The sequence below is a fragment of the Aulonocara sp. 'chitande type north' Nkhata Bay genome, linkage group LG7, assembly GCF_057382095.1.
Source record: "Aulonocara sp. 'chitande type north' Nkhata Bay isolate Kocher_YH1m ecotype deep benthic linkage group LG7, A_spYH_male_GT1.1, whole genome shotgun sequence".
Taxonomy (NCBI): domain Eukaryota; kingdom Metazoa; phylum Chordata; class Actinopteri; order Cichliformes; family Cichlidae; genus Aulonocara; species Aulonocara sp. 'chitande type north' Nkhata Bay.
The window spans coordinates 59,246,044-59,272,815 of NC_141350.1; the positions used below are offsets into that span (position 1 = coordinate 59,246,044).

Here is a 26,772-nt window from a genome sequence, read left to right on the forward strand (position 1 = left end):
CTCATCAGGCTACCTGTGATTAGTCAGTACCAGTGACTCACTGTGTCACAGGACTCCAGTCGCTGAAGTTCTGTGACCTCGTTTCATTGGTAAGCCTAAAGTTCAGCACAGAGACACACACACACACACATTGAGTTTCCATCACTTCACAGGGCGTTACACTGACTTACATTCATTTGCCGGTGATTTATTCTAACTTTAATCCAAAACTGTATTTCATACTGTGTACTCCAGTATTTACACTTACTATTGTGAGCATGATTATATGAAGTACTGGGGCTTTGCAGTCACACGACCGCTTAACCGCATGAGTTTAGCCTCTCTCTACCAATTTGGATGTGTGACAATATAGAGTCAAATAAATAAGGCCTAGACACTGCCTGTGACTACTCGGCAAGCACCAGTCACAAGGGAATAATGCGCATTTCCTGGCAAGTCGTTGCTAAAGGCTGATAAGAGCTGCTTTGAAACGGTCACACAGGCCTAGAGACGAGTGACCTCCTGGAAACCACTGGTCTCTGTTTCTGGTTGGCGTGTTTTAAGGCTTTTAAAGCTGTTTTACTCCAGCTCAGCTAGTAGCTAGCAAGCATTTGCAGACAAGTTGACATCTTCTGTGCAAAGTGTGGAAATCCCAATGCCGTAAAAGCATGCCTGGATAGAAAAAACCCACAGTGGAACACTAAAAGTTATGGATTGGCCTCCATACGTGGAAGTTTAGGAACAGAAATATCCCAACTGAGACACAGCGGAAGTGTCCATGCTGAAATTGACAGATTTACCTTATGGGGGCTTGTTTTTGTTGGAGTCCCGGCACTGTTTAGACAGATTTATATCCCCACAACATGAGTAATACAGACACACACACTATTAGCAGTGATGCAAACCGGAAAGCTTTGTGAGATATGAATCATCCTCATCATCATCAACTGGTTCAGAGCGATGACAGAGATGATGGAGGAGCTTAGAGCGTGAGCCCCGGATTAGACTTTCTCTTCCTGTCTCTTTCCTAACCTCATCTCATTGCACTTTGTTGTCTTCCTCCGTATCTCCTGCATCGCTCTGTTTTCATTCTCCTCATGTCCCCTGTCCTATTATTTCGCCTGTCCTTTTGGCCTTGATGTCCCTGCTCATTTAGTGTCCTCTGAATGTGTCACGTTTTAAGCATCAATGCGGCTTTCTCAAAGTGTGCCGTCAGTTAAGGAACATTTAGAAGGTGTCTCCGAGATGTAAGTTAGATGTGGGGGTGGGGATTGTATGAATATACAATATTTTATTAAGCCTTATTTCTTTCTTTTAGGGATCTATTTTAGCACTACTGTGCACAGCAGGTGCTCTACACAACCTCTGTGGTGCAGATACTGTATCTGTAGTAGCCATCATACATTTTGAGAAACTTGCTTTTTTGTTCCCTAGCAACAGCCCCAAACCCAAAGATTTGCTGTCTGGCATTAAGTCAGGCCACCGGTTTGTTTCAGATCATAGACTGTATACAAATGATGAATGTAGACAGGTTTAGACAGGTCCATGTTTACAAAGTGAAGCCGATGCTGAAATGGCTTTAAAATTTGTTCTTTTTTAACACCAGCAGGGGGCGACTCCTCCGGCTGCAACAAGAAGTTTATTTATATAGACGTGTATTAGGAAATATATCTACTTCTCATGCAATATGTGACCTCAGTAAAAACTTTCTTGATTAATTTATTGTCTCAAATGCTAATTTGAAGTCTTACAGTATGATATTAAATAGGTGATATATGAGGATAAGCTTTCAGGCTGGCCTCTGTTGTGATTGTCACTAACACGTGAGCACAGTTTTCCTTGCTTTCTCAGCAGAGTTATTGTCAGTTTTGTTGTTGCTGTGTTTAATAACACATTGTTTGTTCATCCATTTTCTTCCACTTATCCAATTCAGGCCTACAGGGTGGAGTGCTGGAACCTATCGCCACTTTCAAAAGCTGAAAGGCAGAGTACACCCTGAACAGATCACCAGTCTATTGTAGGGTTAACACACAGAGGCAGACAGCCATTCACACTCACATTTACACATACTACAAGTTTATGGCAAGCTGCCCCTAATTATTTTTCATTGTATTTATTTTTTTATGTGGTGTTTGCATGTTGTCCCTGTTCTTGTGCAGACTGCTTCCACCTACAGTCCAAAGACATGCATGGATTGGGTTAACTGACAATTCTGAATGGGCCACAGGTATGAATGGGAGTGTGAATGATTGTCCGACTTGCTCATTTTGGTCATCCTTTTATTTTGATATCTCAAATTTTACTTTGAAATCTGGAACTGCGGTCAGCTACGTTTCCCAACAGCACAACAAAACCTTTGGTATCCTATTTATTTTTATTTTCTTAACTGAGCTTTGAATATGATAAGACTATGATAGTACTAAAATCCAGGTCTGCATAAAAATATAGCAGCAACAGTGCTAGCTTGTTTCCTCCTGTCCACTCCTGCCATGACTAGGATACCACTGGTTATCCTCCTTCCCACAATTAACCCGACAGTGATTTGGTAACGTCGAATATGTAACATCTTTTAACTCAATCTTTCTTTCAGTCTCACACCAATCTTCTTCACTCTCCATCCTCACACTGTACCTGTCCTTTGTCCTCCTTCCCTCCTCCTCATCACCTCCCTCCAGCTCTGCTTCCTTTCCTCTCCTCTTCCTGCCCTCCATCTGTAGCTCTTTTTTTCCGTCTTCTCTTGGACAGGATGCTGTGTTGTATAATCGAGCCCTCTTTGAACAGGCAGCTCCTTTCTCTCCAGGCAGTTGATTCATCCAGAAACAGGTTGTTCCCTGGGAAGACGGGAGCAGGACAGGAAGTTGTGGAGGAAAGGATGACACAGAATTAGACAGAGAGACTTTTTTAAGAGTGGGCTTGTGTGTTCGTGACATTTAAACCACATGAAGATTTTTTTATTTATTAAAAAAGCACTATCCTTGATTATGCTGTGTAAATTAAGGAAACAGTCTTTTCCCTTTCTTTATACCTCACCTCCCTTACAACCAGGAGGCGTGCACTCACATGGTGGTGTTGTGTATGCTGTGAGCCTGACACAGTGGATGCTGGCAGAGAGTCCACAGAGGGGAAAAGAGAAACAGAGAGGCCGAGAAGAAAAAATCAATAGCCATCGACATGCAACACTGCATCAAGACTGTTACTGCCCAGAGAGGGAAAAGGGATGGATGGAGACGCTTTTGTAGACGAGTGGAGAGCCCTTGGATAGACAGAGGAAGATAGGTGAATGGAAATATAGAGATGATGGGGAGAGGAGGGTTGTAATTGAGAGAAAAGATCTATTTGATATTACCAGAGAGAAAGAAAAGAGGGTGGGACAAGAGGTACATGAAAAGGGGTTTGTTATAAAGAAGGCAGGGGCAATTAGAGAGAGGCAAAAAGAAAAATGAGGAATAACAGAAAGAGTGAGAGAGTGGTTTTAAAAAGGAGACTGAAAAAGAGGCTGTTAGTGAGATGAAGGGGATGTGAAAAGCCTGACAGCCTGAGAGGCAGTGAGATGAATTATTTTGTGATAGTAAACACATTTTCAAGCAGAAGATTACAGCGCCTGTAAACAGATGAATGCATGCTATCTCATCATATTGTGGCTCTGTAGTAATTGTCCCTCCGCAGCTTCTGTTTGAGGTATCATGTAATATGCTGATGCCTGCGCGTGTTTGTCACCTTCTGGCTCAGGTGTCTTTTATGAAAGAGATTCCATATAAACACAAAATGAATAATGCCGGTTCTGTTAATAAGAATACCCCAGAATAAATGCTTTATATGGGCACAGCAGTGATGTGATTGATGTAGGTGTGTTAGTCAAGCTTCCATAATGACAGGAAAAATGTTATTATACAACCAAAGCATTATGACCTTTTCTCCAGTTGTGTTTTTTTTTGGCATTCATAAATTTTCTCCTACTTAGACGTAATTTCTGCACAGAGTAAAAATGACAAAAATCACCTGCTTGGCTCTGAGACGCTCTATTATGCTCATTTACACCTCAGTTTATTTATTTATTTATTCAATTCTTGGACTTTACTAGAGGTGCTGTGCATGATTCACATCTCAAAAAGTAATCATTGATTGTCTTATACTGCAGCACTTCAGTTCATTCACTCTCTAAAATTAATCGTTTAGCTTCTCTTCTTTAAAGCACAGCCTTTAAGCCTGCTTTCTTCTGATTGGCAGCCCCTGCAAAGCAAAATGTTTTAATAGCAGGTGGGTGGAGCTTCTGTGGTTATAGCTGATGCCAACAGTAGGAAAATAAACTGCCTGGAACTGAATATTTGGCTCAGAGAGATACTTAAGATAAGATAAGATAAAACTTTATTAATCCCTCAGGTGGGTTCCTCTGGGAAATTGTACATACACTGACCTCACTTTCTAAACTTTATCCATGTTTAATATGTGTCACGGTTTGCGGGGGCAAGCCGTGTGGAATATATATAGGACCAAAAGGCGGCAGCTCTGGTGCAGGTGAGTGTTTATTAACAACAAAAATGCAAACAACAAAGGCGCTAGGAACATGAAACTGAAACCTAAACTGGGTAAACTAACAACACAAACCAGAACCGAAGATGCAGGGAGATCCGGAGAACTATACACGGAGAGACGCAGGGAGACCGAGGGGAAACAACACAGACGAACCAGCAACTACTATGACAGAAGACACAACTTAAATACACTCAGAGAACACAGGGGGATTACATACAGGTGGGGACACAGCTGGGAGTAATTAACATGACGAGACTAGGGAGGCAAACTGAAAACACTCACATAAGACACAGACCTTCACAATAAAACAGGAACTTACACATGAAAGGACACAAACTAAGAAACGCGGACTAGATACAGGAACACACGGGCAGAACAGAGTAAACACTAACCAGAGGAAGAACAGAACCAAAATCGCGAAGAGAAAACACAAAACGCTGGGTCAAAAGGACCCAGGATCATGACAATATGAACATTTGTTGCCTTGGAAACCCAGATAACCCACCTTCTCTGGGGGAAAATACCCATACAGCCAAGGTATGCAGAATAGCATTTCTTTTAATGCAAGATATGTCAAAGTAGCAGAAGCACTGTAACTACAGAGGGCAAGGCCTTACTGAATGGTTTGTTGAATATGAAAAACATATCAGTCTTATGTTGTGACTTTCTTGGTTATCAGATTTCAAACCACTCAAATAGTTATAGTAGGTTTTGGACATGCGTGTCAGACAGCACTTTCTGCCATTTAAAGCACTAAATGAAGTTCTTTTTTTTAAAAAAAGTGGTGTAAATCCCTCCATTGGATTTCCAGGAAGGTACAGAATCAGTAAAAATGTGCCGTGATGCTGTGATGCCCAATATGACTGCTGTTGGCTTTTTCTGCTAGTTTGAGAAACAGTCAGCCAAAAAGGTTGCTCACAGTGTCTTCGCTTTTTATATAATGAGCTAGATACTTAGCAATGTTTATTTAAAAAAAATCTATTAAAGGGAGTCCCTGTTTAGAATAACTGTGACAATAAACAGATTTTAACCTTCCTTTTAACTATGCAAGTGTTCAAGCTACTACAGTGCGACATCACCCTTTGGGCTACAAACACCGGGATCTAATTAATGGAGCAAAGTTGGTGTGTTCTGTAGGTGCTGTGTGAATAAGCCGGGGCTCAGCCACAAATACCCCTGTATCAGTGAAAAACTGAAACACTGTGGAGCATTGTTGGCACTTTTATTGTTCGAAAGGTCAGTTTCTAATGACTTTTTTAAAATTACAGTATTTTTGGACAGTGGTTTTTCTTTTATTCTATTCTTTTCCTTATCTCCCTCTAATGTACTGCACTGTTTTATATTCCCTATTTTTAGACATGTATAGCTAAAAACTCCTACTTAACACTGTTCTACAAACTTTTTATAAAAATAAAAGAATTATAGCCTCAACTGTGTCTATTTGTACGCACAGTTGAAGCCATAAGTGCAAAAGCCCCACCCACTCTCTGGTCAAACCTTCTTCTTGCAATGGTCTGCCAATCATAATATGGTTGCTTGAAGGAAGGGGAAAGGAGACACAATTGATTATTCCAGCTAGTGGATGAGCTGAGGAGGATTATTTTTGTGGCTCGATTTCCTCAGTGTGTGGTTTTTTTTGGGTTTTTTTTGTCCTGTCTCTCTCCCCTAACCCCCAACCGGTTGTGGCAGATGGCCATTCCTCCCTGAGCCTGGTTCTGTTTGAGCTTTCTTCCTGTTGAAAGGGAGTTTTTCCTTCCCGCTGTCACCAAGTGCTTGTTCAAAGGAGGTGGTTTGATTGTTGGGGTTTCACTGTATTGTTGTAGAGTCTTTACTGTCCAAAATAAAGTACCTTGAGGTGACTGCTGTTGTGATTTGGTGCTATATAAAAATAGAACTGAATTAAATTGAAATTTTGAGCTGTAGTTCATGCAAATGTGCTCTAGTATAGTCCAAGCATGAAAACGTGAAACTGGAAATGAGCAGAATAGGTCCCCCTTAAAGATTAAAGTTGGCCTTTTGTGCTGTATTCATTTATGTTAAACTGGTATGTTTTAAAATAGATTTTAAGATTTTATTGACTGACTTTAAAGGGTTTTCATGAACCATATACACCAGAATGTAGTGAAGGGAACAATGGTTACAGTCAGGGCTGAGTGGGCTGAGTCAGTTACTATATTTAAGTTTCATATTTCAATATATTTTTAGGGGAAAAACATTCCTGATTTTTTTTAAATACATTTCCCAAACCGTTTCTCTCTCTTTTACTTTTACTATGGTTTAGCTGTCCTCATATGCGTTTTTTTCAAATGTTTGCTTCATTTAGTTGCTGCTGTCAAAATGCTCAGCAACAGAAAATTTGCTCAGAAAATTTGTAATATGCTATATAAATTAAAGTTATTATTTTTACTATTCTGTGTTTCAGGACGGCTCACGCACAGGGTAAAGCTGAGGCGGCGGTAGCAGCAGCTCAGAAGGCCCAGGAAGAGAGTCGCATCGCGAGGGTCACTGCCAAGCAGTTCTCCCCTTCTTTCCAGCACCCAGGAAATGGTGGGCAACCATACATGCACTGATTAAAAATTTTATATATAGCACATGTTCATATCCGTCTCTATAGAGATCCAGAAACCAAGCCAAGCAGGCAGCAATACGTAAGCATACACCCCGAACACACAAAACACATCAAGAGCTGTGTGTGTGGTAAAGGTCAACGCCAACCACCCTCCAGCTTTGCGGTTCTGCAACTGTCACTCATACCTGTAGAACGCTGCAGGTAGCCTACACAGTCCAACATGCAGCGTGACACACACGCACACAGTGACTTCATGCCGTGCGCTGTACACACACACGGAGCTGAGATGACAGTGATTGTTCTTTTGCCGTCAATTCTGCTCGTCTGCTTCTTCGCACAGCTAAAAAAAAACCTCACACGCACAGAGTTGTGAGAGCATCTTTGTCAACAAGCATCAGCGCTGACATTTTGCAGGATGTTTGTTTTGATAACCTGTTTTGATAATCATCATCTACCTTACTGTTGCCGCCTCTTCTGCTTTCTGACAAAAAATAAAGGACTGTATAGAAAGATGTAAAGGTGGAATGGATGAGAAGATCGATTATGGAAGGATCTTTACACTTCTTCTCCTCCCAGTTTAATTTTTGTAAATGTTTTTTTAAACAGGCTTATAAAAAATCAGTGAGATGGCTTGTGTTTTTATACTTGACATATTTTTTTTTTTATTTGGAAGGCATTGCCAGGCAACTTTGGCGCCATGTAGCTGATTTGTTAATGTTAATCAAGTGGACTTTGAGTGGAGGGAAACTGCTGCAGTACACAAGTCCTTCAGCAGACACAGAACTCCCTACTGTGCTTTGTTCACTGTTTACGTAACAGTTTCAGAAAAACATGGAGAGTAGCTAGAATATTCACAATTTACCGTGTGATATTTTTTTAAGTTTATTTATTTATTTATTTTTGTAAAAGTCTCAAAAACTCACAAAAACTGTATGTATCAAATGTGATACACTAGCCATAAACCCGGCATGCTTGTGCGTGGCTTGTCCGTAGTTGCTGTGCCCATGTTGTAGCTATTTACTGTCAGAAGGGGGCAGTGTCCTGGTTGGCCTGTCACTTAGGGGCTGCTATGGAGAAAAGTCATAATTTACAAAAAATACTTATCAAATACTGCAACCATTGTTTGCAATTTACACAAATGCTTTTTGAAAAATGTTTTGTACAGTCTTTACTGCTCGCAGAGATCTTGACATCAACTCTTTTCTGTTCAAGCCAGCTTTTTAATCAGTCAGCATTTGACCTATATAGTCATCAAAAAGGAACCTGACAAACCAGTGGGTGACATCTACCTACAACCATCTCTTATACTGTGTGATTGGGCTACACACTGCAAGCTTTTTGGTGTTTTTGTGTTGTTAAATTCCCACAATCCCAAAGATCTGCACAAACAGAGACTTACTTAATAATGCTTTTTTACTACAAGCCAAAGTTTCACATTTTACACAAACATTTATTCATTTATTCTGGGCTTTTGAGCACTTATCCTCTGTCACATATACACTGAAACTCTAATGAATACACTGAATCGGGGGAATTTGGGGTTCAGTATTTTGCCCAACAATACTTCAACATGCTGACTGGAGCAGCTGGAGGTTGCTGTACCATAAATGCTACAGTCGTCTGATGACTTCCCTTCTCTTCTTCTTCTGTCTCCTCTCCTATGTGCTCTGTGCTCTGTCTACCCCACATTGCACATGCACAAATTAATTAAATCAAATGAATTATTTTTGCTTTGATCATTATGTTTTCCTCTTTGGCTTCTTGGTGATGTGGGAGAAATGAGAGTTCTGTTGGCCCAGTGGCTTTAATCCTGTAAGCAGATGGAGTAGGGAAAACACTGCAAACATAATGTCTAAAGAAAATTTTCTTGACAGTGTTAAATTCAGCCCCCACTCTAACCCAGTCATTTTTACACATGTAACGAGATTTTATGCAGTGTTGTGCAACTTGTGGGATTATTTTCTGTGGGTGTTGTCACACTTACTCACCAGCCTAAAACAGTTGCATGTGATAATTGGAATTGCAATGATATATTTTATGTAATTGTAAGATTTAACCCCATCATGTTTTTACAACAGGCCCTTACTTTTTATTTATATAAGTTTTATGTTATTTTTTTCTACAGTGATACTGGTGTATCATTTAGAAACCCAGATTGGGTAATTCCAACAAGTAAAACTCCTTCATCTCCTCCTTCTCATCCTGAATGCCTTTCTGATGTCTTCTGCAGGTATGGAAGTGCAGCGTCCCAAACGTCAAGTGTCCAGTGAAGTGGAGGGCGAGGGTTTGTCGAGTAGCGCTGGTACGGCCGACAGTCCTGACCTGTATGTGAAGAGCGCAGCCTCTGACGACCCCTCTAACGACGCTGCAACCCCTGATCTCAGCCCGCCTTCGTCTTCGCCACCCCACACTCCGCCGCCACCTGCCCGGCCGTCGCAACGCACCAAGAGTGCCCGTTTCCACCGGCAGAGCGCAGTGGACCATGGGGACAGGGGAAGGGAGGGGGGAGAAAGAGGTGAGAAAGGTATGGGGGTGGTGCAGACAGAAATTCAGGTGTTGATGGAGGGAGGCAGTGTGGGAGGCGAAGGTGTTGGAGGTGGAGGAGGGAAGGGGGAGTATCCACGGGCCAACAGCTGGAGTGAAGACAAAAGACGGGGAATGTTGTCAAAAGGAGGTGGGGTCAGTGGGAGAGGCACTAGCCGGACCAACGGACACAAACACAGCTCCTCTAATCACAAGTCGCGGGAGCACAGCTCTTCCAATCACAGACAGGCCAGGTGGACAGAGTCATCCTCATCTGCCTCTTGGACGTCCAGCCACAGGGGCGTGCACGGCAGGGGAGGCCGGCTGCTGGAGCAGGACGAGGAGAAAATTAGCAACTACGAGATGGAGATGAAGCCTTTACAGCCCAGAGACTCAACCACCCACAAGCCCCATGGGCACGGGGAGGAGAGGCACGGTCACGGAGAGGGGCGTTCACACGCCGTACAGCGACAGAGGCATAAGAACCGAGATGGGAGGGAGGGAAGGGAAGGGAAAGAGGGGAGGGAAGGGGGAAAGGACTCAGCGCACAAGCTGGACAGACAGGGGGAGAAGCTGGACTCACGGCCTCTGCGCCGGGACCTCACCCTCTCCCCCCCTCTGAAATCCTCCCCCATCACACCGATGCAGCAGGACCACAGCCTCACACAGAGCAAAGGCAATTCGGTAAGACCGTCTTATTCTCTTACACGCCGACACTTTACCAGCTCTAAAAGACGAGGTCAAAACGGCACAAGGGATTTTTTCCCCACAGAGCTGTTGATTTCTGGCACTTAACGTCTAAATCATCACTTGCGCTTCACTAGCCACTGGAATATAACAGCTGACTGCTATAATGTTAGATTAATGATTCTTCAGACCATTTTTTTCAGCTTTAAATCTTAAGGTTGCAATCAGACCTGAAAGTTAAACTGTTACAACACAAATACCTCTGATGGCACAAAACTCAGCTCTTATGTTCCTTGCCTTGAAAACAACAATAAGTAGTTTTCTTGGGGTACTGTGTGTGTGGTTGCATTGCATGAGAGAGGACACAAGCAGCTATATGCAATATCCATCCATCCATCCATCCATCCATCCATCCGGGGGAGGGGAAGGGGGGACTGGAACCATTCCCAGGCACAGGGGATAAGAGGAAGGGTACACCCTGGACAGGTCACCAGTCTGTCACAGGGCTTTTATGCAAGAGTTTTATAAATTTGTATGATTTGGGCTTCAGTTAAGATTAGTTAAACCTCTTAGCTCCCAGAAATCCTGCCTATGCCAAACTTGCTCAATAGTACACCACTCTGGTTTCTGTGCATTTTGTGGCCATATGCTGTGCCTGATGCACATTGACCGTGATGAGCTCTCTCATTTATTATCACGCTTTGTGCTGATAAATTTGTGCTGAAAGCATTTTCATTATTCTCAGGAACAAACAGCTGCAGAGCAGATTGGCAGAGTCAGCAATTTCTTTAATTAGTTTGATTTGTTTTACTGAACAGTAACACAAACCTTTCCTCTGGTTTGAATCCGGTCGTCTTAATAAATACTGTCGTATTCCTGTGGATGTGGCCATGTGAAAGAAACATACAGACCTGTTTCAGTAATTATATATGTGTGGAAGCAGTTCCTCCACTAAGTCTGTTTGGGAGAATTGCCTTAATGTGCTTAAGCTTAACTTCATATAATACTGTGTTTAAACCTGTCGGAAGAATTCTGCAGCCCTGTCTCAATAAAGTCATGACATAAATCATGACTTAAACAAGCCCATTTAAAAAAACACAACATCTGGAAAGGCTGCACTCAAAAAAATAATTCATTGGATGAACGTAATTTTATCTTGCCTCTTATATTCCATCTAAACAAATCATGTTATATTAATCCATCTTGGTTGTGTTGCGTCAACACAATATATGTGTGTAGGTTTAACATAATATTAACATTAACATTCAATTAATTTGATTTTTGTTCAATCAACATGTTTGTACCACGTTAGTCTAATTAGATTTATTTAAAACCGTCTTATATTGTTTAAACACTTTGGCACATCAAAAGTCTTGTTACATGAACTAGTAAAATATTTGTTTGTTACACCAACGATAATCTTGTTGAATGAATGAAATGTGACTTATGTCTGTAGTACATGTTGTATTCATATTACATAATGTTCAACAAAAGAATTCAACGGATTTACAGCAACTTCCAATCCACCCATCTCCTTATCTTTATCTGGGCTGCGGAAGTGATAGGGTAACAAGGGCAGGGTACACACTAGGTCGCTAGTCTATCATACAGAGACAAACAACCATTTGCACTTCAACACCTTTGGGTAATTTAGAATAACCAGTTACCCTTTAACTGTGGAGGAAACCAGAGTACGCAGAGAGAACCCACTGCAAACTTTGCCACATTGTGGATTTGAACCCAGGATCTTCTTGCTCTGAGGCAACAGCACGAATCACCATGGCATTAATCTGTCAATACAGACTTAACAAAAGTAGGAAAGCTATGCTTGATGATGCTTTATGTTGTTGTCCCTGACAAGTTAAACCATAAGAAATAGTAACAGCATACACGCGGTGTGGTTGTCTGCCTCTTGTAACCCCAGTGATTTTCCAGTGGTTTGACATCTAACGTGATCTTGTGAATTTCGTGAGTCAACTCAAAAAATTAAATTGGGTGGTTGTTACATGCACAAGATCCAAACTTGTAATTTGAACTAAATAATTCCATGTTTCTATGGTGAACGTAATTAAATCATGTAGCATCTGCATGAAATTCAGCAAATTAATTTGTTCTTGTTGAGATGACATGATACAATCCAGTAAGAGTGGCTGGATCCAGGCAACTAACCTTTAAGGGTGACATCACCCTTAAAGGTGTTTGTGTCACCCGTTATCTGCAGTATTGTACGCCACAGTACTCTTCTTTCATTTATCACTCAACTATTTGTGCCACTTTTTGTGTGTACTAGCCAAAAAAGCACCATGAGTGTGTCCCCAGTGAGACTTTCTGAAAATGTGTGCTAAATGCCATCACATCCCCATCAGTGCTTTAATGACAACCACCTTTTCACGCTGCCTTCCAGTGTGGCTGTTCAGATCAAGTGGAGACCTCCCCCAAAAAAGAGTAAATGTGAGGGACCAAAATGCCCATCTTAACCACACCAATTAAGATTATGGAGAGGTTAATGTCCACCTGTTTAGTAGCATTACCAGTTTTTCTGGTCATTTTGGAGCAATGAATGTATATAAATAATATACAGTGGGGCAAAAAAGTATTTAGTCAGCCACCGATTGTGCAAGTTCCCCCACCTAAAATGATGACAGAGGTCAGTAATTTGCACCAGAGGTACACTTCAACTGTGAGAGACAGAATGTGAAAAAAAAATCCATGAATCCACATGGTAGGATTTGTAAAGAATTTATTCGTAAATCAGGGTGGAAAATAAGTATTTGGTCAATAACAAAAATACAACTCAATACTTTGTAACATAACCTTTGTTGGCAATAACAGAGGTCAAACGTTTACTATAGGTCTTTACCAGGTTTGCACACACAGTAGCTAGTATTTTGGCCCATTCCTCCATGCAGATCTTCTCGAGAGCAGTGATGTTTTGGGGCTGTCGCCGAGCAACACGGACTTTCAACTCCCGCCACAGATTTTCTATGGGGTTGAGGTCTGGAGACTGGCTAGGCCACTCCAGGACTTTCAAATGCTTCTTACGGAGCCACTCCTTTGTTGCCCGGGCGGTGTGTTTTGGATCATTGTCATGTTGGAAGACCCAGCCTCGTTTCATCTTCAAAGTTCTCACTGATGGAAGGAGGTTTTGGCTCAAAATCTCACGATACATGGCCCCATTCATTCTGTCCTTAACACGGATCAGTCGTCCTGTCCCCTTGGCAGAAAAACAGCCCCATAGCATGATGTTTCCACCCCCATGCTTCACAGTAGGTATGGTGTTCTTGGGATGCAACTCAGTATTCTTCTTCCTCCAAACACGACGAGTTGAGTTTATACCAAAAAGTTCTACTTTGGTTTCATCTGACCACATGACATTCTCCCAATCCTCTGCTGTATCATCCATGTGCTCTCTGGCAAACTTCAGACGGGCCTGGACATGCACTGGCTTCAGCAGCGGAACACGTCTGGCACTGCGGGATTTGATTCCCTGCCGTTGTAGTGTGTTACTGATGGTGACCTTTGTTACTTTGGTCCCAGCTCTCTGCAGGTCATTCACCAGGTCCCCCCGTGTGGTTCTGGGATCTTTGCTCACCGTTCTCATGATCATTTTGACCCCACGGGATGAGATCTTGCGTGGAGCCCCAGATCGAGGGAGATTATCAGTGGTCTTGTATGTCTTCCATTTTCTGATGATTGCTCCCACAGTTGATTTTTTCACACCAAGCTGCTTGCCTATTGTAGATTCACTCTTCCCAGTCTGGTGCAGGTCTACAATACTTTTCCTGGTGTCCTTCGAAAGCTCTTTGGTCATGGCCATGGCGGCGTTTGGAGTCTGACTGTTTGAGGCTGTGGACAGGTGTCTTTTATACAGATGATGAGTTCAAACAGGTGCCATTCATACAGGTAACGAGTGGGGGACAGAAAAGCTTCTTACTGAAGACGTTACAGGTCTGTGAGAGCCAGAGATTTTCCTTGTTTGAGGTGACCAAATACTTATTTTCCACCCTGATTTACGAATAAATTTTTTACAAATCCTACCATGTGAATTCATGGATTTTTTTTTCACATTCTGTCTCTCACAGTTGAAGTGTACCTCTGGTGCAAATTACTGACCTCTGTCATCATTTTAAGTGGGGGAACTTGCACAATCGGTGGCTGACTAAATACTTTTTTGCCCCACTGTATGTAGTGTGTGATTAAAACAATGGTTAAAGTCTCTGCAGATAATTTTTCCTTTACTGTATGGGGTTGAATTTTTCTAAGAACACATGCATGTAAACCTATTAAAGTTAAAGGTTGCTGAAATTAGATTATTTTTATGTTATGCTACTGAGATACACATCATTGGCGTTTTGAAACTTTAATCAATATAATATATGTCTAACACTATGGCTGAAATTTTCCTGGCAAAATTTTTTTGAGGTGTTTTATTCAGAGATGCATTAAAGCGTGTTTCTGTCTATTTAGCTCAAAATTAAATGTGCGCTCAAAGATGTTTGAGGTACTGAGTATTTTTGTAGCCACCCACCATGCTCAAATTAAATTTTCCCTTATATCAGTTTTCGATCACTTTCATATCTTGATTAAATCTTTCCCCACGCTCATCGCTGTCATCTAGATTTAGTGGGAAAAAGTCAACAAGAGAATGTAAAAACTGCTTCTTCAGTGACAGTCTGGCACTCATTAGCTGATATGATTTCAGCATGTTATCCACAAGCTCAGCATAATTCTCTGCTCTGTGATTGCCAAGAAAATTCTGGACAACCTGCACGGATCCGTCCTATGCTGCTGATGTAGTTGGCTTCAGTTTTTTTTGAACTCACGCATCAGTTCATGAATTTCAGAATCCACAAAGACCAAACCTGGAGACCAAATGTAACTCTTAAATGCTAAAATGCATCAGCATTCCCACCTGGTCATCCTAGTTATCCAATTACTAGAAGATCATAACAACAACAAAAAGAAAAAATGTTTTTTTTTGTTGATGCTAGATAAAAAATAGTTGTCAGTTTTGGGGTCACCAAGTAAAATTTGTAAAAGCACAAGTAGAAAAATGCTTGTTGACCAGTGTAGCATTTGCTGATAATGTAGCACTTCACCTTCTTGTGGAAACACTCCGACTGCTAGCTGCATAAAAGCCAAGATGATGTTCTCCATAAGAGCAGCTTTAAGTGATGCCACAGTGGCCAAGTCCATATTTTATGTACAGTCTGTGGTTCAGGGCCTTTATGAACACATTCAGACAGCATGTCTTAATAACTCTGTAACGCTGTAACGAGATAAGCTCTGATATCGTCAGGAACACTCATTCTCTTACAGTTACAGGACTTGTAGTAAGTTAGTGACTCATGGACCTGCCATATTTACAAAAATAACCATTTCTTCTGGAAATTGTATCTGTCTTTTTCATAAAAAGCATGTAGAAAATAAACATTATTCTGGTTTTAGATTGTTTTGATACCTTATTTGTCTTTATAGCCTTTTAGCTCCCTTCACTTCTATTCACTGAGGACTATCTTCCAAGCGCCCTCTACTGTCCTCGAGTCTGAACTGAATCTAGTTTCTGAACCCTAAAGAATGGTAGCTCTGAGTTCACCAGCTGTTCATTAACTTTGCCTGCAATTTAGTGCTGGGCAAGTAAAGAGAGATTTTATCAAACTTTTATTTCCTGGAAACACTCTGCTGCTCAAACACGTTTTATGCAAGTAAGTATGAAGCCAAAAGGCACTGAACAACTTTGGGTATAACATAAGTGACCCATTACACTTTACATTAAGCAATTTGACTTCATATAAAGTTGTTTACATAAAATATAAGTTATTACTCGGAATTTTAGCATGAAATTCTCCACTTGGCTTCAGTATCAGTGGACAGCAGCTGAATGGAGCGTTTTTCATATCTGTCATGTCACTGCCACACATTGATTTGACTAAAAGGATTTGTTGCCCACTGTCATGAGGATACATCCCATCCCCAGTGACATAACACAATGTTATCCCACATATTAAGATAATCCGGGTGGAGAGGCACAAGGTTTAACCTTATGAAATAAAGAAAGATTTTTTTGTACTGTGAGCGAGCGGGGAGGGATTATGCTGCTGTAATATAATTTTTTGGCTTCATCTTGACTTAGGCTGGTGGATGGCCCCATCCACGCTAATCCTGGGTGATAATATGGTCGCGGCATTAGCTAATGAAAGCAACAGGAAAATCACCAAGTGAAAACCACACATCGTACGCCGCAGACGTTCACTGAGCACATAAGGACGCACCCCATTTCTCCCTCTCGCACTCTCACTTTGCTTGTGTGTAAACTGCTAAATACAGTTCCTCGCTCCTCAAACAACTTGCTCACTTTAATCAGAATTTTTCTGCAGCAGTGTGATGGCTTTAGTGGCTGAGGCCGGTTGCTCATCAGTTCAGTGTGTGCTGCTACCTGCTACATGCAAACACAAAGCCTTAGACACATGGACACACACACTGATAGAGATACACAGAACCCCAGCAATCCTCTCTGCACCTTAGTAACAGCAGACTGGCAAACTAGCCCCATCCTCACAGACGGCCCCCTATTGGTTAACCAGCGCTCTGTTGCTAGGGAACAGCGTATGCCTTGCTCCAATGGCGCCAATCAGTGGGCGCGTGTCAGTGACAAAGGGGGGGTGGAGGTAGGGTGCTTGTGTGTGTTTGTGTGTTTGCAGCCGCAGAGAAACAAGTGAGATTTGTGTAAGACAGGTTCACAGCATGCACAGATACTATCACACTCAGATAAATACACAGCGAGAACGCCATGGGAATGGACACCGGGGCCCCTTCCGCATGCAGATGTGCAGCAGCACAAACACAGGCCCTCAAAATCAATCAGTCGATTGATCACTTACATCCGTCCATGAAGTGTTCGTACAAGTTTGCAACAGAAAGATGCATACAATAAAATTACTTTAAAAAAAGATGTGTTTTCTTTACCGTGTCTGCTCTAACATGAATACTCTGGACTGAAATAGTCACTCAAGAACATCAACTCAGCATCATGTAACACAGAAGCCAACCTCTGTGCATCCCATAGGCTCATATTTACATGAAGCTGCATCCCCATGGCCCATGTCCTACAACAACCATTAGTAACTCGATGACGAAGATATCTAAAAAGTAAACAACTAAAGTTACATTTAAAAATAAAAAGCATATTAGCGGATACATCTGAGACAAGCGATGAAAATATCTTTAAGATTAGCTGCCTCTGGAGGATCCCAGACTGTTTCTTTATTAGTCTTAGTTGCAGATTGTGGAGGAACAGGTGAAAAGCCCGAGACAGATGAAAGAAAAATTAGCAGGAATGTGTAATAAAAAGCATAAATAGACGTGTAATCAGTCACTAAAGTAAACTAGAAGCAGAAAAAGACAAATCTACTACAGAAAATAATCTGTCCTCTCCTGCTAATCCTGGTCAGCACACCTGCTGCATTTTGGCTTCTCTGCAGTTCATCCAAATCTTCCTTGGTATAGGCCACAAAAGAAACCATTACAGTACAGTTGTCAACCCCTGTAAGTGATAAAAGCACGAACAGGTCTCTCTGTATCTGCGTGGGAGAGATATGGCTGTGCTTTTGCAGCATTTCTTAAGATGATAAAAAGGCAGTTTTTGCGATATTTTGTCTGTGCACTTCAAAATTCAGATGAGGATCAAAACGCACACCAAGGTTACTAGCTTGGGGCGTATGTTGTGTGCTTGTGTTAAGGATTTTTTCAAAGTCACCTCAAAACTGAATCACTGCTTTAATTATCAGAACCTCTGTCTTTGATGCCATGTAGGACTGTTTGACGGATAAAAACAGTCGTATTGTGACTTGTTGCGTCTACCAACAAGCGAGTGCCTTTAATGCAGACTTTTATAGCTATATGGATACTCTCTTAATTAAAAACATTACGGTAATTTAATTGTTGTGTCCTCCAGTGTTAATATTTCAGGTCTGAAAAACTAATTTTTTCAGGCTGGGCATCGTGATGGTGTAAATAACAAGACTTCAAACAAAAGTCCAGTTCTTTCTTTTTTTTTTTATTGAGGCTAAATTTGGAATGCACCATGCATACTGATGCTAAATTTTTACTACCAAAACATATTGTAATGTAGACACGCTAGCTGGTGTTTTCAGTGCACAGGTAGTACAGCTGCATCAATCTTCTAACTCTCAGCATGATAGCAAGTAATTGTGTTTTCCACAAAGTGCAGCTATTCATTTGAGAGGCACACAGCATCCAGCTCAGTCCCAATTCACTTCAGTTTTATTTATACTGGACCAGTCCACAATAAAAGTCATGTCAATGTTCTTTATGTTGGAAGGAAAAACTCCCTTTGAACAGGAAGAAACTTCCAGGCAAACCAGGCTCTGGGAGCGAACAGGTTCAGGGGAGAAAACACGAACTATGGGAGAGCACAGGTAAAAGTTAAGTGGGATGTAAACATGCTAGGAGAGAAATGCTCAGTGCAGCATGAGAAGTCCCTCAGAAGTCTTAGCCCATAGTAGCATAATTAAGACATGGCTGATGGTCATCTGATCTAGTATTATTTTGAGCTTAGAGAGAGTTTCTCTCTCCTGAAACCCAACCGGGAGCTGGTTCCACAGAAGAGGGATCTAATAGCGGAAAACTCTGCCTCCCATTCTACTTAGAGTACAAAAAAGTCTGCAGTGTAAGAGCAAAGGCCTCTGTTGGGATAACATGATACTATGAGATCTTTAAGACATGATGGGACTAAATTTTTAAGACTTTCTTTGTTGGGAGAAGGATTTTAAATTTAACAGGGAGCCAATGAAGAGAACCCAATGTGGGATAAATATGCTCTGTCTCTTTTTGGTACCCGTTAGTCTTTTCACTGCAGCATTTTGGATCAGCTGAGGTTTGTGTAGGGAGCTGTTAGAGCAGCCTGATAATTAGAAACTAGAATAGTCCAGCCTTGGCGAAAACAGTGCATGAAATTTCTAATTTTAGCAATATTGTGCGGATGAAGATATATGTTTGTGGTGTGTGCTCCATATATTTTACTAATTGAAAATACTAGTTACAAATAAACGTTCTCCAGAACCAATGAAGGAATTAGACTTAAGGCCAATCTATTATATAATCAAGTACCCACTTTTTTAAAAGGGTGCTCTTAGAAGTTGGGTGTCAATATGGAAGTCATTAGTATCAAGTGGTGTGATAACACAAATAAGGACCTCATTTTTTAAATAAATTAGGTTAAATAAAACACACAAAAACAGGCCATCAGATGAATCATCCACTTGTGGTCTGGTAATCATTTATGACACGGATCTGTGATAAGCCTATCGCTGTGTTGATCAGCACAAACCTTGTTTACAGCCTCTGGACAGATTCATTTACAACTGTGTTGCACTAATGCAGCTTAATAAGTGTGTGTAGAGGTTCACGGAGTCCTATTTTCCCTCTCCCACTGCAGCGATTGTTAAAATTATTTCAGAGGTAGACTTAATTAAAACCATAGGTCTTCTGCAGGTCCTCCTCTTTCGGTAAATCTTTTATTAAGAGTAAAAATACGCTCTGTGTGTGCTAATGCCAGTGCAGTGCGTTATTTTGCAAAAGACAAAAAGTGGTCGTGTCAGTGGATATACTCGTTTTACTTGCACATAATTACCCACAGCGTACAGGTGGTCAGAAAGACTGGCCTTCACCCACATGACCCAGGTTGTCAGCAAGCATCTGCTGAAGTGTCACTGAGCAAGACACCACAGTGACACCAGCTTCTGTAGTGCAGCCAAGCTTCACCTCTGACCTCACTCTCTCAGAGAATTTAGGCTTCCTTGTTCGATAAAGGCAGAAATGGAGTATTTATATTCACGTGCAGTTTTCGCCTTCGATCTTTTTCCTGTTTGTGTTTATTGAAAGTCTTTAACAAGAAGACAGGTAACACAATGCAAGGCAACAAAGAGATCACAAAAATTTCTGGTAGGCTTAAAACAGTTAACAGAAGCTATGTAAGTAAAACCCAATAGCTGTCTTTGGATTTTTACATGCATCACCACTCCTGCTGGTCTTTTCTCAAGTACTGCTGGTCAAAAAGGCAACTTGGCCCTTTCAAATTGTTTCTTTTCTGTGACATTTATTTTAGGTTACATATTTTACATGGACAGGGGTGCAATGGTTAGCACTGTTGCCTCAAAGCAAGAAGGTCTTGGGTTTAACTCCATCAACTCTAGCTTCCTCCCACAGTCCAAAGACATGCAGTTAGTGGCATTAGGTTAATTGGTGACTCTAAATTACCAATGAGTGTGAATGGTTGTCTGTCTGTGTGTATTAGCCCTGTAGCAGACTGGCGATCTGTCTGGGGTGTACTGGCCTTCTTGCCCTATGACAGCAGTGTTGGGCAAGTTGCATTGAAAAAGTAATTAATTATAGTTACTAGTTACTTCTTCAAAAAAGTAACTGAGTTACTAACTGAGTTACAAGATTCTAAAAGTAATTAATTACTTAAAAAGTAACTATTACGTTACTTTAAAAAAAAAAAACTTTAACCATGGGGTCCAGGGTAGAATTGGCCATTTTTAACTACTTTTGATGTTTCCTCTACATTTCACCTTTAAAAACTATTTACTTTGCCTTGTTTGGTATCATCCTTTTAAGCACAACCTCACGTGTCTGAATTTACAGTTATTCTTTCATTTTGACATACTGTGTTAACACAATTGATCTAAAATCAGACAAAAAAAACCCATAAAATCCGAGTAGAAAAAGTTATATTTTTTACTGTAACAACCACAAACATGTTTAATGAATCATATTTCATAACTTTAAATGCAAATATAAATTGTCAGTTTTAAAAATCCTATGCACAAGTTTTGCAAACAACAAAGTTATTTGCATCCATTTACCTTTTACCTTGATTTTTTAAATAACCATTTCAAACTATTTACAGAACAATCAGCTGTTCTGCATTCAATAAGATGCAACACAAATTATTTGTGCCACCCCAAAAAAATAATTTCTGTCCACTATAAAGGAGAACATCACAGCCTGATACCTGCAGGTCTGACAGCAGGTGTATCACTCCTGTTTCTACCTGGAGACAGCAGTCGCCTCATTGTTCTGACACACAACACAAAACTATCCACAACACTACACACTAACTACACAAGACAACACATTAACTACACACTCCAAACATGCTAAACGTCGCAAATCTGTCACATCTCAAAACTCGCTCTCTCTCTTTTTCTGCTGCCTTTCTCTCTCTCTCTCTCTCTCCCGCCGTCACTCCTAAAACTTCCCCCTCTTCCTAAACAACCAAATGTCATGTTGCCATATCATTTTTGATTGGTCGACATGTTACATTTTTCCATCAACACGAACAGGCTGATTTTTGTTTTGTTTTTGGTTTTTTTGCTCATAAGCAGAGAGTGCTCGCTGCGCTGTCCTTAGACAGTAAACGTGACGAAACTATTGAGGAAAAAACGCCGCGTATATATTGTTTATCATGACTCTGGCTTTACGTGGCCTATTGACACAATTTAAAAACTGGTATATATCACCTTGTTGCTTTGTCATCTTGAAGTGGTCATGTGATTGGCTTACCACGACAACTTTAGTATTTCTCAGTCAAACAGCAGCACTCATGCGATTATTTTGCCCCCTCAGCTCCAGGTGTTGTGCCAAAAAGTAACTGCTGCCTGCGGGAGCGCGTGGAGCTGCTAATCACTGTAGCGCCCAGATTACTTACGTAGACAGCTACTTCAGTGGAACTGATATAAGACGCGATAAGCTGAACACAGCTTCAACCATCTGTTTGTTGAAAAATAGTAACGCGACCGCACCGCATTTTCTTGTTAGTAACGGTAACGGCGGTGTAACGATAGAAATAGCAATTAGTTTGATTACTCGTTACTGAAAAAAGTAACGCCGTTGCTTGTAACGCTGTTATTCCCGTCACTGATGACAGCTGAGATATACTCAGCCCCCCTGTGACCCTGATAACGACAGAAGAAAAGAAAGGATGGATATTTTAGATAACATATTATTTTGTGTGTCATGTTTTCCAGTATCACCTCCACTGCAAATCAAATAACAAGAATGAAAAGTAATAATATTGTATTAGTTGGTGTATGTGTGTGTATTATTCTTCTGTAAACAATATATTCTGAGCTTAGAGATGGATACAAAAAAGACCTTAAAATACTTTTTTTTAAGACTTTTATTACAACATCATAAAATAGCAAATTAACAGCAGTTTTTAAATATATTTTAGAGGAAAGCAGAATAGTATAAAAAACAAAATACTCACATTTGTTTAAAGAGTTCCATGATCTGATATTGAAATTTTGTCTTTGAGAGAAATGCTTAAATTAAGAAACCAACATGTATTGCATATTTTAAGTCAGTATCCTAAGCTCGCTTTAACTGGGAGTTGTTTACTGTGCCAGTCCAACATACCTTAATGAATATGGTAACTTACCATAACTAACTAGGGGCTTTTATTGTGAAAAGCAGAGATATTCCAAGTTCCTTCTGTTGTCCTGGAGAGATTTAGGACTAGGTCTTCAAAAATGTCACAACACTGTATTTAACTTGACACTTGTGTGTTCAAGATGATCTGTACTGAAAATCCCAGAACTACAGGATTTGTAAACTAGTAATATGCCACAGATGAAATACCAGAATTCATCTGACAGCGGCAGTTATGCAGTGAGCAGTGCAATAACACAGTTTCCAAAAAGAACAAGAATAAATTAGATAAGAAAATGAATGAATGGATAAACAGAAGAATAATGAATACTGTTTTGTTTAAGACAATCACGTGTGAGCACTAAAAATATGGCAATAATGAAAACAGGATCTCCACTATAGCCTCCAAAGGGTTTGCACTGTTAAGAAAAGGTTTTCCAGTTCAACCAAGCCTTAGAGTATTTTAGCTGATGCCAGGAATTCTCATTTTCTTGTTGACCAAAGTCACACTTTCTGTCATATTGGCTGAAGCTGAATTAAACCTGCCATATCCTGCTGGGGAGTGAGTTTAGGGCTTTAGAGATGGGTGAAAGTGCACCACTGTAAATTCAGCTCAATTGAGTTTTGTTTATATAACGTCAAATCACAACAACAATTACCTCAAGGTGATATACCTCAAGGCGTATGTGTGTGTGTGTATATATATGTATGTGTGTATATATATATATATATATATATATATATATATATATATATATATCTGAGGAGATAAAAGGATGAATATAAATGTGAGTGGTTTTCAGGTTGAATGTACTGAAAACAGCCTCTATTGTGAGCTCTGTGTGTGTGTGTGTGTGTGTCTTTATTATTGACACTTTCTCTCTTTTCTCTCTTTCTCTCCCACGCAGGCATACAGCTCCATCCTGGTTGTCATGGTGATTCTGCTCAACATTGGAGTGGCTATTTTGTTTATCCACTTTTTTATTTAAAGACAGCACCGCTTTCAGAGTCAGCCCACCTATGCTACAACAACTATAAATTCATATGAGTATTACGGCGAATCTGCTGCCCCTTCGTGTTCCTGGTGAGATTACTGCAACCAACTGGGACCAAGGAAGGCTCCACCCTCATTTGGGCTAAAGGTGGCTAACCCAAACTAAGCAGAGCTTGGTCCGGCCGTCCTGGAAGAAATGCTGAAGTGCAGAGCCCAAAGGGGTGGACAAAGGAGGGGTAAAGCAGTCCAGATGACTGGACTGCAGTGAGATAATATAGTCCAGAAACTGGACTTAAGTGAGCTTCAGAGGTTCACGTCAAGACTCGAGTGGGCTGCCTGATTCTCAGGCACGAAAGCTGCAGCTGGCATTTACAGCAAGTGCACAGACAGGACTGACCAGACAGACTTTTTCATCTTCAAATCATAGTTTTCAACAGATTTGTAACTTAAAATTTATTTATTAACATTTTCTCTCATGTACAATACATTGATGGATATGTTCTTTATTTTGTAACCTTCCTCCCCTTCTTTCTAAAACTCCTGCCTTTTGGTTCTTCCGCCTGCCCCGGTGTTGTTACTGATGGTTGTGTGCTTATGTTCCATTGTGTTGGCTGAGACACACTCAAGAGCTGCAGAGTGTGTATGCGCTGTCCACACACACACACACACACACACACACACACACACACACACACACACACACACACACACACACACACACACACACACACTCATTGCTTTTACCCCATCCTTCTTCTTCTTTATCTGGTTAATTTTTATCGCATACTGTGTGTGAGGAGCAGCATGTTTGGATATCATGTTCACAGTGAAATGCGAGTTTCTATCAAGCTTGGATGTTTTTGCCATCACAGTGTATGCCTGTGTGTGTAGGTGTGACGGTGTGTGTGTTTGTGTGTGTGGTCTCAAAATTGCACAGTGGCCTTTCATGCTGTTCATGAACTTTACAAGAGCATCTCACGAGGACAGAGTCGGCGCACAGCAACATCTAGCCGACTAGCATCAGCTGACAGCTGCACTCGCTCCATCTCTCTCCCTCCCACTCAACCCCACCTCCACACACACCGGTCAAAGGATGGAACTTCCTCTGAGTTGGTGGACATTCACAGCACAGCGTATTGGCAGAGCCCTGCGCCTGCTGTACCACCAGCTGAGGTATTTAAAGGAAAATACCGCTTCCATCGAAGCCTCACAAATACGGCTTTCCGACTGCTTCTGTGAAAACCTAACCTGAAGATAATGACAACATCTTTTATACTATACTTGCAAGATGTCTGAAAAAAATCCTAGTCGCCCAACTGCATTGCTTTTGTAGAGCAAATTGATCCAAGTACAACAATGCATGCATATGTGCTGTAATATCTTAGTTGTGCGTTGAATCTGGAAGCTTCAGAAGCTTCAGAAGCAACATGTTAGGTTTTGACAGGAGCACAGTTTGGAGAGCGGCCTCTTTCTCATTGATTTTACTCAACTAAGCGACACAGATTGAAGTCCCTAGTTGGAGCTAGGTGATGCAATGCTGTTGTAGTAAGCAGTAGCCAGCGCCAAGTGAGGATTTATCCTTTCCATTCCTTCACTTCTCCTCTGCTGAGCAAGACGCTTACTGACACGCAAGACTGTCGCAGACAGCTGTCGTGCTTTTTAATCAACTGGATTTCTCTCAAACCGCCCAGTACAATCCCTCTGTTTCTTTCCATGTGTGCACATGACTGCTCAGAGAGTACCGTATATGAACATCTGTGTGTGTGTGTGTGTGTGTGTGTGTGTGTGTGTGTGTGTGTGTGTGTGTGTGTGCGCATGTGCGTGTCTGCTCGTCCTTCTCCTTCCTCATGATCGGATGGCAGGATGGCTGAAACCCTCACCATCAGTAACAACTTCCAGGAGGGGCAGAGAGGTTTGCTGTTGCTTTTCTGTCCGACAGCGTTTCTCAGGCTGTAGGCTCATTTCTGGCGTTTCCCCATGTTCTGACAACACCTCGGTCTAGAAGCTCTGCTGTATGTCATCAGCCTGGTGACGATGCCCTGCACCACCCCGTTAGTCTGCAGCATGCTACAGCATGCCAAGCTCTCTCTCTCTCTCTCTATAGTTTCACTCTCCTCTTTCTTTCTTTCTTTCTTTCTTTCTTTCTTTCTTTCTTTCTTTCCGTTTCTGGGAGTTACTCTGTTTTTCAGTTGTGTGGAGAAAAATAATGAAAGTGTTTGAAAGAAAACGACTTGGCTCCTGTATTTTTGGTTTCTCTCTCTCTTTCTTTGCGTTGCGTTGTGTTTTCATACTTTCTGTGTGTGCAGTTTTTGCAGCATCCCTGATGCAGAGAGGGAGTGGTACAGAACCTGCTTGGGAGGGAGGGGTATGGTTACTATAGCAACCTTAGACCTTTCCTCCGTCAGCAGAGGGCGGGGTCTTTATTTATGGGCGGGGCTTACCTATAGAGACTAATGTGCTGAAACAGTCGAGACGATGGAGCAAGGGAGAACTGCAGGTGGAGGAGAAAGAAGATTAGAACTACATTGTAGGGCGAGGTGAGGGGACACAGTGCACTAGAGTTAGCGCATTTTATTATTACGTAAATCAGAATTTAAGCAGCACTTTTAGGGTGTGTGTACATTTTTTATCATCTGTGAGGAGGCAAATATTACGCTGGACACAACACCACGTCCGTCGGCAATGTGCCGCTGCAGCAGGCATCAGCATAGCCATCTGCTGCCATCTTCTGGACCTATATATGAACTACACCAAAAAGGCTGTAAAGTTTAAATATATACACTGTTCCGCCACAACAGTTAAAAGGAAAAAAGGAACCCAGACATGAAGTGGAAAACCTGATTTATCCTATTATAAGTCTTAGGTCCTGACATTCACACTGAGACGACCAGATCCACTTAGCTAAGTTGGATAAGTAGTTAAGTGATAGTTATCCCAGCTAAAACTGGGCGAAAGTCAAGACCAGATTCTAATATACTAAAATAAATTTAAAAAAAAATGTTTTTGTGGGACATGAATTTACGGACGGGTCACA

General features: G+C 41.2%; 1 protein-coding gene across 2 annotated transcripts in view; it reads left to right on the top strand.

The window, feature by feature from the left end:
- The window catches only part of jph3b (junctophilin 3b), a 65,983-nt gene extending 40,052 nt beyond the window's left edge, over positions 1–25,931 (top strand). For both annotated transcript variants that reach the window (XM_086301687.1, XM_086301686.1), the window contains exons 4-6: positions 6,935–7,059; positions 9,312–10,288; positions 23,653–25,931. In XM_086301687.1, coding sequence (XP_086157813.1) covers positions 6,935–7,059; positions 9,312–10,288; positions 23,653–23,733 — 1,183 coding nt within the window. In that variant the 3' untranslated portion in view covers positions 23,734–25,931. The remainder of the gene's footprint in view (positions 1–6,934; positions 7,060–9,311; positions 10,289–23,652) is intronic.
- Positions 25,932–26,772: the final 841 nt, after the last annotated feature.